Consider the following 16605-nt stretch of genomic DNA (forward strand, 5'->3'; position numbering starts at 1 on the left):
AAATGTGTGTGAAACTTGAGGTTGGAATTAGAAAAAACGGAAGATATAATTATTGAATCAAACGGTGCGAGACAATATCACTCCAACCCCTTAAAAGTACATGCAAAGAAGGTTCAAAATTTGAAAAAAAAATTAAAAGGACTGGCATTTTCAACCGATTTTGATGATTAACAGTCCATATGCGGAATTAAATGTTCTATCAATTTCCATAAAAACTTTATTGAAATTCTGAGCAATTAAAATATTTTTAGTGAAAAAATGCAAAATGATGGTCATTTAAATATTGTTGTCCCAGCATTTCTAACAAAAGAACAATACATAGCATACCGTAGGAAATATCTATTCGTCTTTTTTGATAAGTCGTCGTAAAATCGAAAATCTGTTGGAAAATTACGTAGCTAATTTGTTACTGCCGAACGTTTCCAAAATTTGTTTTTGTTGGCTACAAATCAAGATTTTGAGGATATACAACATCTTTTAAACATTGTTTTGTGTTGCATTTGATGAAACTTAAAACCTATACTAGGTTACTTGAGAACAAAGTGAGTCAGAGTTATAGAAGTTAAATTAATATTTGTAAAGACATATTTACACCTATCCGATTCGATTCAGTAACGGTTCAGTACAGTACACGGACACCAATATTCTTTCATACAAAACAAATACGAACATTCACACTTGTTCGGCACGGTGCCATCCTGAGTGTTCGTATTTAAATGTATAAAAGAATATTGGTGGTCGTGCATGGTATTGAACCGTCACTGAATCGAATCGGATATGAGTAAATAGTGTTTAATGAGCCAAAACAAATAGAAAAATTTTCTCAGCCAAAGCGACGATACTGATTGCAATCTCTAAAACCGACTTATTTGAACCATACGATCGCACTGAAATGAGCTGAAGTGAACGAAAAGCCAAAAAGATAGAACACAAACACGCACCGATGCTCACATAGCATCAAGAACAGTGTGTGATAGGGTATTAGTGAGAGAAGTTACAATACAATACATCGCTGTAGATGATGGAATTGTTCTCACTTGCAGCGATAATCCAGTGGCGGATCCAGGGAGAGGGTCCGGACCCACTTCGAAATTTTTCAACTTGTTGAGAAATTTTAAATTAGTTTCAATTTTATATTGGTTTCAAACTTAAAATCATTTCAAACCAAATTTTACCACCAAAACTGATTTGTACAATGTTTATTCCACAATCAAAATTTCGGACCCCTCCCGAATTTTTTTTATGGATCCGCTCCAGCGACAATCTCATCTGATGTATACAGTACCACCTAGCGGAGAAAAGCAAGAAAGTTGATTTTCTGCATGCAGATTGTTTGCCTATACAAACTTTGATGAACACGTTCTGAAATTAAAAAAAAGCAGCTATTTGAGCGGCTTAGCGCGATGTCACAATTCTATATTAACTTTACAAATAGGCTAATGAGATTAGTTAACAAACTTCTGTTTCACTGATTTCACTTAATTTGCTATAATTTCAACGCAGAAAACATTTGAAATGGATTCTGGGTAAAGATGTGGAATAATGTGTATTGTCATGAAATTCTACTCTGCAACGGAATAACGAGCGAAACAAGTTTGTTTACTAAAACCTCTTTGGCTCTTTTGAAAAATTACTACAGTGGAATTAAACCGCGATGTACAGGTGTCCACATTTTTTCAATGTGCGTGTCGGCTGTCACTTTTTTCGAGCAAACAAGAAGAAATGAACGAGAAAACAAAAGCGCGTCTTCATTCTGATTTGTTAGTGATTTGCTCTTTTGCGATCACGGGCGCCATATTTATTTTTCCCACGTGCCTACAATCTTCGTTTCGATTGGTCGGTTTGTTGATTATGTGTTCCGCGGTCCTGGGGCACTCTTATTAATTTCAACAACAACAAACCAACACACACAAACATGACGAATGTGAAGACCTATTCTATAATGCATCTCGAAATTAAACAGACATATTCTATCTCAAATGGTGGTGGGACTAGGAATTGAACAGGGGTTAGCCAATTGCAACCATTTTTTCTTCTCATTCTAATGTACATATTTGACTAGCACTAATGTTGACATTTTTCGAAATACTGCCGATTAAAATTAGGTGCACAATCAGAATGTACACTTAAAAGTTTGTTTTCCTATCTGTAGTAGTCAAACCGTAATCCTTTCTATTGGCAGATATTTTCAAAATTCCAGAGGCTGTGAAATTAAAGCGAAAAAACGAAAACGAAGAAAGTAGTTTTTTCTACACCGTGTGCTACATCTCCATGAAAATCAGTCAACTGTAAAGCAACTATATACTAAACAAGTCGATGGATTTTCATGACAATCCAGTAAACAAAAAGGAACAACATTTTTTTTTAGATTTAGATTTTTTTTCCTTTCAACCACAAATAACAGACATTTAGGCTAGAATAAAATTTCCTAAAAAACCTGTGTAAATGTTCACATTGATAAACGTTGGAAATCAGTGTTTCGCTATTGCCATCCAAGCTACACGTGTTTAACACCTGCATTCCAACAGCATTACATCGATCGTTGCGCCATCTACAAACGTTTGCTAAACGTGTTTCAGACGTCTGATTTATTCAGAATTTCAGTAGCGGATATTTACTTACATTTTGAAGCAAGCCCAAACGTCGGTTATCTGTGGTTCAATCTTAAAAGTTTATTTCAAATCATTATTCGTTATTTAGGCTAGGTTGGTTTTGGCCAGCAATTGCTGTAGACGGATAACTTTGATAGTAGCATGTTTTGGGTGATATTTTTTGTAGGTTAAACTTTTGGATTTTCTGAAATGTCGCCGTATATTTTCTGCAGCTAATCGGTAGCATATTACACAGTCCATGTTGAATAGTAACGTATGAAGTAAGCCATTTCATATATCAATTAAAACCACTATATTTTCGATGGATGGCAAGATTTACACATGACGAGCGGATTAATCCTCTTACAAGAGAGGTTCTGCTATCGGTATTTTTCCGATGGTTCTCAAATGAGTCTCAAATAATTTTCTGAATATGTCCGATCCTAAAAATATAGAAAAGCTCTTCTTGCGTAGCATTGAGTGATGTTATTTAATATTGTCGTGACCAATTTGATTTCAAAATAAGGTTCTCTCTCACACCAAAAAAATATGAATTTTATCGTTGACGTAATTGCAAACAAGACACAATTTAACAAACCGTATGATTGAACATTAAAATAAAAAGGCCAAAGCTGCTTACGAGAAGTTTGTTTATACTAGAAAGTCTGATCAACTTAGGTTCCGGACTTTTTTTTTATTCTGCAGTAGCGCCTCTACTGGCTTAACCCATTCATGCCCATGTTGTTTGTGGACAACAACGTTTTTAAACAGCTATAACTATTGTTTGAGACAAGATTCCTTCACAAAAACAAGTAAGGCTAATAAATGTGACTATTGTCTTTCATTTGAGTATTAACAGTTACAATGATCAGCTCTAGAACTGAAGTTATTGCAATTAGTCTGATTGGATTCCGATGTAGCAGTGCTGCCAGGAACAGTTCATGTTGATAACGGAAAATGAATTTTTCATATATCTTCGTTAGGTTGCAATATTTTTGAAAACTGATAAAACTTAACAATTTAGACTGTCTTTGGCTACATTTTCCACACAATTGGACTATTGTAGATATTCTAGAAGAATTGTATTGAGCATTAGAAGGTAAAAATTGAGCAGCTTCTAGCACTGCAAGGGAAGCACCTGTGTTTATGAAAAAAGCCTTGTCGTGTTTCTTGATCCCACCGTTTTCAAGAAAAAATAGTTTTGCAACCCGACATGCACTAGAAAAAAGTTGGGCATGAAAGGGTTAAAATGTTCTGTTGGCATTTTGTTACAAAAGTAGATATGTTTCAATGCGGAATGTTACGTGTAGTATTGACAGAGATGTGCTAGATCGAAACTTTTTATTTATTACTATGTCATTCGTACTACTGTAATACAAGAATTATTGGAGGTTTCTAAAAAACGATCTAATATAGAGAATTATTTGGGCCCATCTTATGGGACAAAGTCTCAGCTTTCCAATGGTGTTTACTTTGATTCTATCGGTAGGTGCGAATCCTAAAAAATTTCGATTTTCAACACGAAATTCGGCTACAAAGTCCAATATGGCCGAATGAAAATTTTGGTGAATAAACTAGTAGTTTAGCTTTTTCCATACCAACGATATGGTTATACAAAGTAATTCCAGCATTAGTATTCGAGTCATGAAGGTTTTTGTAAACTAGAATATAAAGGATCGATCGATTTCCGCAACCAATACCACTTTCTGGACACTACAACTGAGGACCATCGATTTGAAAAAAAAGAAATATTTTTGAGACCCACGTGTGAAATGTGATCCGGTTTTAGCAAAAATTCTCCCAAAATTTCGTAAATATTTCAAAAAGAGGGTAGAAGTGGGACCCCTAGATTTAACTGACCCACCCACACTGTTCGACCAGTAAAGTAAAATAATATGGTAAAAAATGGCATTTTCAGTTTGTCTGTAGTACGTCAGGGTCGCCACCTTAAGGGATTAGAATCTTAGTAAAATAAAAGTGACACAAGCAACTATTTTGGGTGTATATTTGAGTACTGAGTTGAGTTGCGTAATTAACGTAACCGGAATTAAATTTGGACAATCCTTCCAGCATTAAAACAAAAATGCAACCCTGTGCAAGGCACCATACTAAACGTCATACACTAGGCACAAAGATTTTAAACATCCAGTGCTGATTTGGACCCACTAGAAGATACCAGGTAAACAAAATGGCAGCGACCGCCTAATCTGGCAATTATCCAAAAAAAAAAAATTAACGCAAAGGATCATTATGGCATACCTTTTGTACAAAAAGCTTATAACCCTCCAAATTGATTTCGGGGCTAATTTGAAGGGGATAGTATATGCCAACAATTTTAAGAAAATTAAGAAAAAAATCAAGAAAATGCCTGCAAAAATTTCTGCTAGCTGTCGCGAATTGGTCCAAATTTCTTTCTACTTCAAATTAATGAGCTGAGAAATGTTTTCATATAGATAGAACATTTAACAAAAACTTTCTACAAAAAATTGCCCTTTGAATTTTGTCCAAATTTTATTCCGCCTTAGATTTAAATTTTGAAAAAGCATAACTTGTCACGTTCTCAAGTTATGCTTTGTCTAAATTAAGAATACTGAAATAAATGTTTGAAGCAGTTTTAGCTGCCAAGACCATTTTGAAAACATCAGTTTAAAGGTTCAGTACCTTCTGAAAAGTTTTATAATGTAATATAACGAATTTTTTGATTTTTTTTGATAATTCATCTTTGTAGAAGTTATAATACAGAATATCCTGTGCCAAAAAGCAATATAAACAACTGTGTAAAGACATGAATGCTCTATGAATTCAGGGTATCGAGATATCATCAGTTATTTTCGAAAAAAAAAACGTTGAGAACAAGCTGCGCTAATATTAAAGTTTACGTTAGCCCCTACATTTGTTTGACCTTCGAAGAAGTTGTTTAGCACAATGAAATAGATATTTTATTCATAGTATTTAGAACTTCTTATAAAGAAGTTATATTGAAGAAAATCAGATTCAATGATATTGCGTAAATATTGTTCTATATCCCGATAAGCTGCATACATGTCCTCGACAAAGTTGATTCTAATTCCATTCTCAAAAACTGGAACCACAATGTCTCTAAATAATGTGTTTGAAGAGTTGATTCTACATTATTACCTGTAGGGAGATTGATCACCAAAATAATTTTTAACAGCTCCACTGTATTTTATTATAAAACTTCTCAGAAGATACTGAACTTCCAAACTGACGGTTTCGAAATCATGTAGACTGTTTAAACATAACTTGAGAACGCGACCTTGTATGCAATATGTATTACGCCATTCAACTCAGCACTCAAATGTTACCAAAAATACTACTAACGTCACTTTCCATTATCTTGTTGAATTTTAAATACCCCAGGGTGGCTATGTTCATACAAAACGATCCTGACGTACTATCAACGTATTATCGATTTTTTTTGGGACAGCCTACTGTACAGGCTCTGATGGAGGGCGTCAAAGGCAAATGTCAAGCATTTTTCTCAAACTCACACTAAAACATAAACGTATGTAAGTTGATTTACCAATCTATCTCAAGTGTCGCAATAATTATTGACTCATCCTTTACGTTTCATCCGGGGATAAACTTTAATCGATTTATTGCTGTTGTAATGAAAAGTATAAAACTAAATCTCATCGGACGTGCTATTTTCTTTGTATCAATAACATCCTTATCGTCTACGCAAACAAACTGGTTTTAGCAGTGATTAAGAGCTCTACTATCTTTTTCGGATCGGAGTTATTTACAAAGAATCGTATAAATGGAACATGAATGCACCAATATTTGTTTTTTTGCATGACCCACATATTTTTACCTTCACATGGGGTTGGAAACAATATGAATGTTTTGAAATAGCCAAGGTCCAACAAAACGGCGCCTTAATTCCTCCGTTTTAACCTATGATTGCTAGAGCACTTTAATACAATTTGATAACGAATGGAAATACGTTTTTTTATTCATTTAAACTTTGGGCCTGTCAAGAAATAACTGTTAAATGAATAAAACTGTTTAATTTCCCGCACTTTAAAATGTACAAAACACCAAAGTAGCTCTAACAAGCAAACGGTTAGGATATTTCGGCACATTTGTTTGGACCTAAATGCAAATTGGTTGAAGCTGCCGTGCGGATCGTATAGTTGAGCCATGCTAATGAACCTATGCAAAAATAACATGAAAAGTTTTGATTAGTTTTTGAATTATAAATGTTAAAGTGGGAACACATGAAGCAATACACAGTTAATAAGCATAACTAAAAAGGACATCGGTCTGCTGATAGCTAGCGTGTCGAATTTTTTTCTAGATCTTCTATTTCATAGCAAAAATCATTGGTTATGTTTATGAACTGTGTGCTTCGTGTGTTCCCCCTATTTGCACCCGTTCGATGTAAACGCTTTTTAATATTATTTCTAGTGAAATCTGATCTAAATAAAACATACACGTGAATCCTTTCACAATCCTGTTAGCATATGAAAGCACATGGTTAATCGTAACATATTCACCATCTAAACTTAACCGCCCCAGCCAAGCCAAAATATTGTTGATCGATGAAATGCGAGCTGTAGTTCTTTCGCTAAAATCAGCAATGAAAATTAAAATAAATATTAAATGTTCTATTGTTTTTTTTTTTGGAAATACCCCGAACAACCAATAAATCTCTGCCTCTTCTACCGCGATCGAACCAAATAAATTAAAAACATTAAAGCAATGTAAATATGTACGTATGAAGCGTGTGATTAGTTAGGTAATGTGTATGTCTCGGTCTCTAATGTCTCTAAGTGCCATTTAGCTTCTACGCGGGATTGAGTGGGAAAACGAGGTGTCAATCGCACACACATATGATTTGCATAATCGTAATTCCTGCTCTCATCTCGCAGAGCTAAACGGAACTTGTGCTGGGCGCATTTTCCTCGAACCAAAGATAATGTGTTCTAATAGTGTGAGGCGTGTGTCGGTGTATTTGTTTTTCTTTTCGCGTGTCGGTGGTGGTGAAGGTGTTATTATTGTTTTTATTATTGTTGTTGTTATTGTTGTAGTTGTTTGTTGTGGCACAGTGTTCCGTGTGTGTTGTTGTTGTTGTTAGTTTGATCTGTTACTATTTCACACTAAGTTTGATTGGATCGATGCGTACCAAATACAAGCCAGCCAGTGAGCGATTAGTGCAAAGGTAGCCATCAGTAATACTAAAACAGCAGCGCCATATTCCGAATAGCGATCGATCTTTCTCGCCACTCGCACTAGACGCAATAGACGTGCCGTTTTCAATAAACCAATTAGAGTCGTTGTCTGTAAAGGAGAAGAAAGAGAAAAAGAACAAAATGGTTTCCCGAAGCGGAAAACGGAGAAAAAGAGAGAAAGAGAAGGAAAATGGAGATAAAATAGGAAAATGCGATAAAAAGGCAAACAACGGTGCGAACGGTCTCTTGTTCGGGGAAAAGAGGAAGCGTTCTGCGATTTAGTACAACCCTTATCATACTTTTGGCTTCTCGTTGATCTTTAGCGATACGGGAAATTGAAAATGTCAAAGAACTAACAAAACGTAACAAGAAAAGGGGGAAGCATTGATTGATTGCGAAAACTTTAATTGAACTGAAGCTAAACACACTATAAACATGATAAAAGTCATATATGAATTTTGCTAGCTAGAAAAAATTTGATTAATATTATACAAGTTTAAAAGGCGACGGAAATAGACGGATACTTTGCGTCATTTCCAACAGTGTCCTTAATCGTATGGACGGATTTTGACCCTCAAAACAGAGTCACTGAGTGGCACGGGGACCAGGTGTACTCTGTGATGCGTGGAAATCATTTTTTTTATCACCCTAACAAACATATTTACTATAGCGTTGCAAAGAGTTGACATCAGGTGATTCAGTGAAAGCAGAATTAATTTCAGACTGAGTCGTGAGCGGAAATTAATAACCTCGTGCACCAGGTGAACTTAGTTGATGGCAAGTAAATCACCTTGCTGAAAGACCTTTATCAGATCAGGGGCCACTCACAAGCTCAACCCTCAATGGTGTTGGTTTGTGTGATATTCATACCACTACCCGCTAGCTTGAGAGTAGCTCCTTCGAGGATGATGAAGTAATGTGTGCACATTTTGGCCCAATCTGCAGACATTAGTTCCACCTAGTTTGGCACAGGGATGTGGATTGAGGCCTGAACGAACCGGCCGATCGATAGCAGTCTTCCAACAAGATAGGCGACAGCTGCAAGCTTTGGCGTGATTTGCTGCTGGTTGTGTTAATTTGTTAGTTAAAAAGGAAACGGAGTCGGAATTGATATATGTACAGAACTCGCACCCAAATGGAAATGTTGCTGTTTCGGTGTAACATACTCAAAATTCAGTCAATACTTACGTAACGGGGTTTGTTTTTTTGTCGGTAGTACCTAAGAAAATCTAAAGCATAAACAATTTAAACTCAATTTTTTAATTTTTTTTTGATTTTGGACGTTTTTAAGAAGTATGTGCACACTTCTATGATAGTTCAATTTGGTGTGAAATGCGGAATAAGAGCCAGTTTTCTTAAGTGTGCCGTATCAGTGCTTGAATTAATGTTCACTAATTTCGATTAAACTTTCAGCGCTTATTTGTGTATCTGTGGGATAGACAGCAAATATTCTTTAAAGGGACGTGGAGGGAATCGATCAATTTAGTGGAATTGGTCAAAATATAAAAAAAAATCAATTTCTGGTCAAACACTATGAAATTCAATTTCATTGAACTTTTCTGGAAGAACTTTAGGAGGGATTTCCAATAGAGTATACCTTTAGGCTTTATATTCACTGCACTGAAATATTTTCACATTTTGTCGTGACAGTACGACCATTTTGGAAAAGTTATGACTTTTCGCAACCACCAAATATTTAAATTGTTGCGGTATTCTAGAAAATTTGTCACTGAGAATGGAGTTATTAATTCAGAAGCCGACCTACTGATCACTTGCAAGAGCAACAGTCAATGCCATTCCGAAAGTACCTATCTTGGCTGGGTTATGGTGAATTTAGTCGAACCGGAAGTCGTCATTTTGGATATCAAAATGGCGCTATACATCGACCTCTGACCTCACTCATCAAAACTATTCCGAAAATACCCATATTTGAGATGCGGGCCACTAAGGGTCTTCAAGATTCGTCTTCCAATTTTCCGAAAATTTTCGAAGTTTCTTGAACTATCAATGTTTTTGCAGAAACCGTGTAAAATACGCGTTAAAAGAATCTAAATATTTTCTGACTCTTTCGCATTCAAAAGGGCTTTGAATATTTTTCAGAAAGAAACCGCATTACTTGGAAAATACTCAAAAATCATTGTTTCGAATTTGTCATTTCATACATTGATTTATCGTAAATGCTTTGTTCGCAGCACTTTTAGAGCTTTGGATGGTGCATATGTTTGATGAATAGAACAAAGTTAGCCATATGGTTTATGCCTCAAAGTTGCTTTATTTTAATTGTATTATAAGTTTGCAAAACATTATGTAGCCTAATTTCACATAGGTTGATACTTCAAACACCGTAACCACACCAATTTAACTAATACAAAAAATCGATGAAAAAGTACTAAGAAAGTTAGCAAAAGATACCATATGTCTAAATCTAACCGTTTGGGTGCAAACAGTTTTGGCTTTGGGACCATAGTGCAATGGTTCGACGAAATGGTCTGTTTTGGTCTGACCCTAGACAATCATCTAATCTTTAGGTCTCATGTGGAGAAAAATATCACACAATATTGTAAAAAAAATGAGGACAGCTTGGAAATAGAAACAATTTTGAAATTTGAATGTGGTTTGGTAAGGTTAGTTTAAATGATAGTATAGTATTGGTAGCTTATTTGCAAATAATTGAGATAATATGTTTGGGAAACAAAGCAAAAAAAATATTTTTTTTTATGTTTCCCACAAAATATCTTCGTACCAAAAAGCTCACACTAAGAGCCTTCTGATCACGAACACTACCAGTTATAAACACTGAATGAAATAGCAATTGACAAAAGGAAAAAAGATGGCGAGTCAAAGGGCTGATCATTTCAAATGTACACCCAAAACGCGAGCCGTATGATTTACATGCAAATAAGTATGATTCTAATGCCAAATATGCATTATCACTGGTATAATGCATATAAAGCGTCATTGGTCCGGGAATGAAATGCATTATGCTGCCATTACACCGTAGAAACTTACACAATCCCACAATTGGAAATGTATTGATAAATTTAACGTTATCAAAGTATTGGTATTAAAATAACCCTGCACTAAAATACGTGCAAAGGACACCTTTACTCGTATACTTGTGCATTCGTATGTATCAGTGACCTGTGCTCCAAACTCTAAAAATAATTATACATGCTCACGGAACTTATTTCAAGTTCGCCGATAGTATAGCCAGCTGCATATTACAGATAGCAGCTCATACCAATCATCGAATCGTGTGATGTGTATATTATAAATCCGTTGTTCCCTCGTTTCGTGTGCTGTTAATAGACTTACTAATTTAAACAGAAGGTTAGATTTTTTTTGGGTTTTGCAATAGTAACTCTGTGCAATATTTAATATGGTTTAATATGGTTGTGCAGATGGTGAAGTGCATTGGCTTTGCTCTTTCGAGCAGAAGTAAACCTTGATCATGTTGTCAGAGCCGTAGCGTGGACTTCTGGCGCCCTTGGCAGAATCTCAATTTGGCGCCCTTTTTGGTGGTAACATTGGCTTTCATTTTTTGTTCGTCTTTTGAACGGTAATTAAGCGTGTACTTAGAAATGGTACTTACATTCATCCCAGCTTACTTTATAACTTATATCTGCTTTGTTTATAAAGTAACTAAAACTTTGCCGATGAAAAGTTGAGGAAAATTAACACACGGATCAATTTTTAATTAATTTTATCAGTGGAGTATGTATGACTTTTACAGTAAAACATGATAAAATCTTCCAAATGTTACACAAAAAATCAAAATTATCAGTTGGTGGTTCTCCAACAGAGACACTAAAATTTTGAGAAAAATTTAAAAAGATAAGTTCACTGTAGAACTGTCTGCAATATCATTCAAAGCCAAATTTTTGAAGGCGACTGAACGACCATTTTTGCGGGATTTTTGTGAAGTCAGTTTGTGTTAGGTATTTGAAGGTTTTTTTCGGGAGCCTGTGTGTGCAGATTAGTTCACTGAGAAGACGATTCATTAGAAAATCCCTGCCGCCTATATCATACAACAATTCGAAGAATTCATTTCAATATTTGATTCTTCGCATACCGTAAAATTTATTTCCGCTGGTGGTAAACTTGTTAAAAACATCGGAAACCGAATTTTCAAATGATACAACCGAAGCTCGTTCATGTTTAATTGCCGCTCATTTCATGTAAATTTCCGTCGCACAGCTTGAACTGTATATTCGTGAAATCAGTTGACACTAGATGTTTGAAGGCGACTAGATTTCTACATAACTGACGCAGAAATATTCAGTTGCGGCAAACATCTCGAAAGTTCGCTTAGATTAACCCAGAACTGTGATATCCTGTCCAAATCAAGCAAATGGTATTACTGACGACAAGTGTTTTATGATGGACTACCACGTCTACATGTCTGTCCACATAGTTGAGATCGAAGGTGTGGTCATCGATTCGAGTTGGCCAAACGCGTGGTGAAGGGATTGGCCATTTTAAGGACCCCTTTCTTCACTGAGTGAAGATTTTGTATGTCAATCGTACAGGACGGGACAAAAATGTATGTCTCTTCAAACTCGTATCGGGTGACCTGCTTAGCTTAGACCTGCTAAGCATTAAAACGGAACATTCCTTCGCGGTACAAAGAGCCGGAAAGGCAAACGCTACTTCGACATGGTTTGCACTAAATAGAAGCAAGTGCGCAGAGAGTCATGAGGATGATATTCCTTAAAAGGCGCTGCAATAACTTTTTACAGAAATACTAAAGAGAGCTTCCACGCTCACCACTATGCTTATTATTTGCTCACACAATGTACACAAAGAGCAAAATATACCGATGAAAAAAACAGCAGCGCAAGAACAATGCGATGTGCAGATCATCCGTACAAAGAGAAACTTGAAAACGAAAAAGAGAAAGAGCTGTGCTCGAAGCGATGCAGAATTTCACACAAAAAAATACCGGTGACGAAAATTCCGAGTGTTTTCTTACTCTATCGTAATGTTTCTCGTTCGCATGACTAGCGAGTGACGAAGGATGCACAAAAAGAACATGTGCAACCATATAAGAAAAATAAAAGTACAGATTGCCTTCTCCTAGCTGCACCGCATTAACGTACACCCGCATGCTTCTCGTTCGACTAGTGAGTGGTGAACTTTTAATTTGACATATTTCTCTATGGGCATTTTCGGAAATGGCTTGACAGTAAATTCTACAGCAATTATTACACGTATTTTATGACAGTTTACTAGATTTTGTTCTATTTCAGTATGTAAGGCTTTTGCTGCAAATTCCTTCTCCTTCTTTCATATCTGTCATAAAAATATAAAATCCCAATCAGCTTGCTGGAAACCATATCAGTTTATATTTACAACAATTTCAATAAATCGAGACCTTTCAGTACATCATAAACATCAAATGGATCGAATCCAAGAGGCTGACAAAATATGTTTTCAAAGCTGATGAAATTGGAGGTAGACAAAATTGGGTCATCATTGTATTGTATCACTACTTAGAATTTTGAATTTTGATAAACATACTTTCTACTATTTACTCGTCAAGTCCATTTTGAAAATGTCCATCTTGTTTGCGTTATAGCGAATTTCGCCAAACCGGAGGTTCGAAGCCAAGTTAGATTTCAAAATGGCAACATAAATCGATCTATTAAAACAACTCTTCAAGATTATTTTGTTAAGCCGAAAACTTGTACTGGAAAATGGCGTCAAACACCGATCTTTGTCATCTACTCGTCTATCCCATTCCGAGAACTGCAATATTCTTGAGGTGCGGATAATAAGGAATCTTCAAGATCTGTCTTTTCTGTTTTTTTTTAATCTTCTATGTCGTTCACATTGAAAAGGATCAATATTTTACAAATTTTACAATATTTTTGCAAAAACCATGTTAATTGTGAAATTCGCTCAAAAACAAAACTCTTCCACAAATCTTCCAAGTGTGCAATCAAAAATAAACTGGGGTACTTGAAAATCTAAATGGAAAAAATGCGTAAAAATCGCGTAAAACCCCGGGCGATAACTTTTACGCTTGCGAAAGCGTTGTAAGTATATATTATATTTTTCCTGTGACACACTGTGCTAGAAACGAAGACCCAACAATTTATACGTTTGCTAAATATTTGTGAAAACCATTCAGTGAGGGTGACCATATCAAGCGAGTAAAATCTCAGGACAACGAGAGGAGAAGCCCCACTTATCTCTTGGTCAAACGGGCCTGGAAAAATTGTACCCAGAGCCCTTTTATGACTGTGTCTTTCGAGGGCATTCCATCACAGAACACTTGTTCGGATTTACACACACGTGATTCTTGATACTACACAATGAGCGAAAGTTGCAAGACGTTATTGGAGTAATCTGTAATTCTAAATTGGGCGGATGAGACGAAAACCTTTGAGATCATTAGTGAAGAACCGGCGAGAGGTCTTCAGCAAAAATAAACATCATTGAAGTAAAGCAGAAACATCAATGGTCCCTAGTAGCTTCCCGGGGCATACAAGTAAGTGTGGGTGGCTGGCAATCTATAGTGACAGCCGAAGCATATAATTCTCGAGCTGTGAGTTAGGATCGAAACACCTGCAGAAACTACTGTTGATTCGAAATTTCTCCATTTTAGTGATTGTGTGATCGCGGTTTGCCTTATAAAAAGCGGTAGATAGATTGGTGTGAATAGTATCAGTTTGAGCGCGACATTCTATACTCCCTGTTCTGCAGGATGGGGTGCGTTAGGCATAAATACGTTAGGCATAAATACGTTAGGTATAAGTACGTTAGACTTAATGGACGATTGGCATAATATACATTGGGCATAATGGACGATTGGCATAATGAACGATTGGCATTGGTACGTTAGGCATGATTGACAGAAATATAGCAGTTATCCCAAGTTTTTTTTATTGTAGCGATTTCATCCATACGTTCATTTTATCGGGCTAGAAAAAAACTACGCTTTTCTGTATACATACCTTCGTATAACTTTAACGAGAGACTGTAAAATGAAAAGTACCAAGCGACATATTTATTCCTTAGAAGTGTAGAATTTTTTCTATTTTTTCCGTGGATGAGCTTAATGCTTTCTTCTTCATTGAAGTGAATAGTTTTGATTCAAGCACATTTCAAGCCTATTGGATGAATTACCAATACAATTGTTGTTTCGAAATATTGGAAAATATAGCATAATAATAAACAAACAGCAAGTTTTGGAACTTATAGAAACTTGCAGTGTTAGGACAACATCAATAATTAGGTACGGATGTAGCGTTTGTGCCGATACTTTTTTTTGGTTTCGGTAACTCGTTAGAGTACACGAAAAACTTCCTCTTATCAGTTTCTGTAGTTGCATTATTCTTTCTTTCATGAGCTGTTCTTCAAGACATATATTTTCTACATGGACAATTGAACTGATCTAAGTTAATGTGCCTTATTTATACCTTAATACAAATGAGCTTGATTTTTTTGTTTTGTTTTATTTGGAGCAGGGAAAAGCCTCCTGGAGCTAGGGCTCATTCAAACCATCTCTCCAGCAGGCATAAAACCTCCTCATCGTTTTTATCAACCGTTTAAATAAGAGTTTTGCTACTATTACAGTTATGTGCAATTTATCGGTTGTTTGTAGAGGAATTAACGCAAGCTAAGTTTCCGCATGCCAAGCATTCGGTCTGCTTCTTTTATTTCAGCAAAGATTTCTTCAAGTTTATACAGCAGAATAAAATGTTGATCGAGTTTGATCAGCTTCCAGACTAATTCTACAGTATCAAAAACGTTCAAACATTCACCGCCAACATCACCGCCAAAAATAAGTTCCGATAAGTGATACGTCCATTATGCCTATTCTCTTTAGGCCTAACTTCCATTATGCCTAACGTACGTATGCCAAACATCCGTATGCCTAATGGGTACACTATGCAGGTCGTTAAATATTTAAATTGTTAAATATTGTCGACGATCAATTACTGCTTGCATTGAGTCTGAATTAGTTCCATACTGACTCATTCAAGACTGAGCTCAATGAAATTATTCCACAATAGTCATTGATTGCTCGCTTATTTTCCTTTTTAAGGTCAGGGAACATGTTTGCGGATTACCAGCATTATGTTAAACTGCCACTGGCAAGCTAGTTTGTGCAGGTGTTTCGATCCTGGCTCGCATATCGAGAATTAAGTCTCTCAGTTGTTGGAGATTTCCAGCCACTCGCACTTACTTCTTCGTCAGAAAAAAACCAGGGAAGCTGCTTGGGACCGTTGATCTTTCTGTTTTACTTCAATGAAGTGTATTTGGTGCAGAAGTGTTATATGAGATGCTTGAAATATGTAAAGAAGCGGAGGCACCAAAATATCGATGTGCCGTTTTTGAAAAACCGAAAGAAATCCGTCGGGCCTCAAATTAAAAGACGATTTAAGATTTAAGCCGATAATTATCGTTTGACATCAATAGCGCCCAGAGTTTAGAACCGGTTCTATTTATATTTTCAATTTTCTCTGCTTTTTAACTTTTTAACCTTCCGGTAGTCGCGCAGTGCACAACGTTATGGATTACTGGTTATTACCTGATTAACAGTAAATAACCGCTAGATTCTGACGATAAGTTGAAAAATGAGACCACAGATTACAGACGTTCATTTATTCAATTTTTTTTTTTCAATTTTTATCACTCATAAACCACATTTTCGGATTAAAAATAGTTGCTTTTACAAATTTGCATCACCAACTTAAAGGGTCTAGAGTATTCTTTCGAAATCGAGCTAAGGAAATCACCGTATTTTTTTCAAAAAACTCTCCTTCAATCCGTCACGTTTCACTGCATCACAGTAATAAGAAGAGTTGCCA

General features: G+C 35.9%; 1 protein-coding gene across 9 annotated transcripts in view; it reads right to left on the bottom strand.

Moving 5' to 3' along the window:
- LOC131693080 (potassium voltage-gated channel subfamily H member 6) overlaps positions 1–16605 on the bottom strand; it is a 457523-nt gene that overhangs the window by 65148 nt on the left and 375770 nt on the right. For all 9 annotated transcript variants that reach the window (XM_058980601.1, XM_058980599.1, XM_058980603.1 and 6 more), the window contains one exon: positions 7741–7895. In XM_058980601.1, coding sequence (XP_058836584.1) covers positions 7741–7895 — 155 coding nt within the window. The remainder of the gene's footprint in view (positions 1–7740; positions 7896–16605) is intronic.

Source organism: Topomyia yanbarensis, chromosome 3 (assembly GCF_030247195.1).
Source record: "Topomyia yanbarensis strain Yona2022 chromosome 3, ASM3024719v1, whole genome shotgun sequence".
NCBI classification, from domain to species: domain Eukaryota; kingdom Metazoa; phylum Arthropoda; class Insecta; order Diptera; family Culicidae; genus Topomyia; species Topomyia yanbarensis.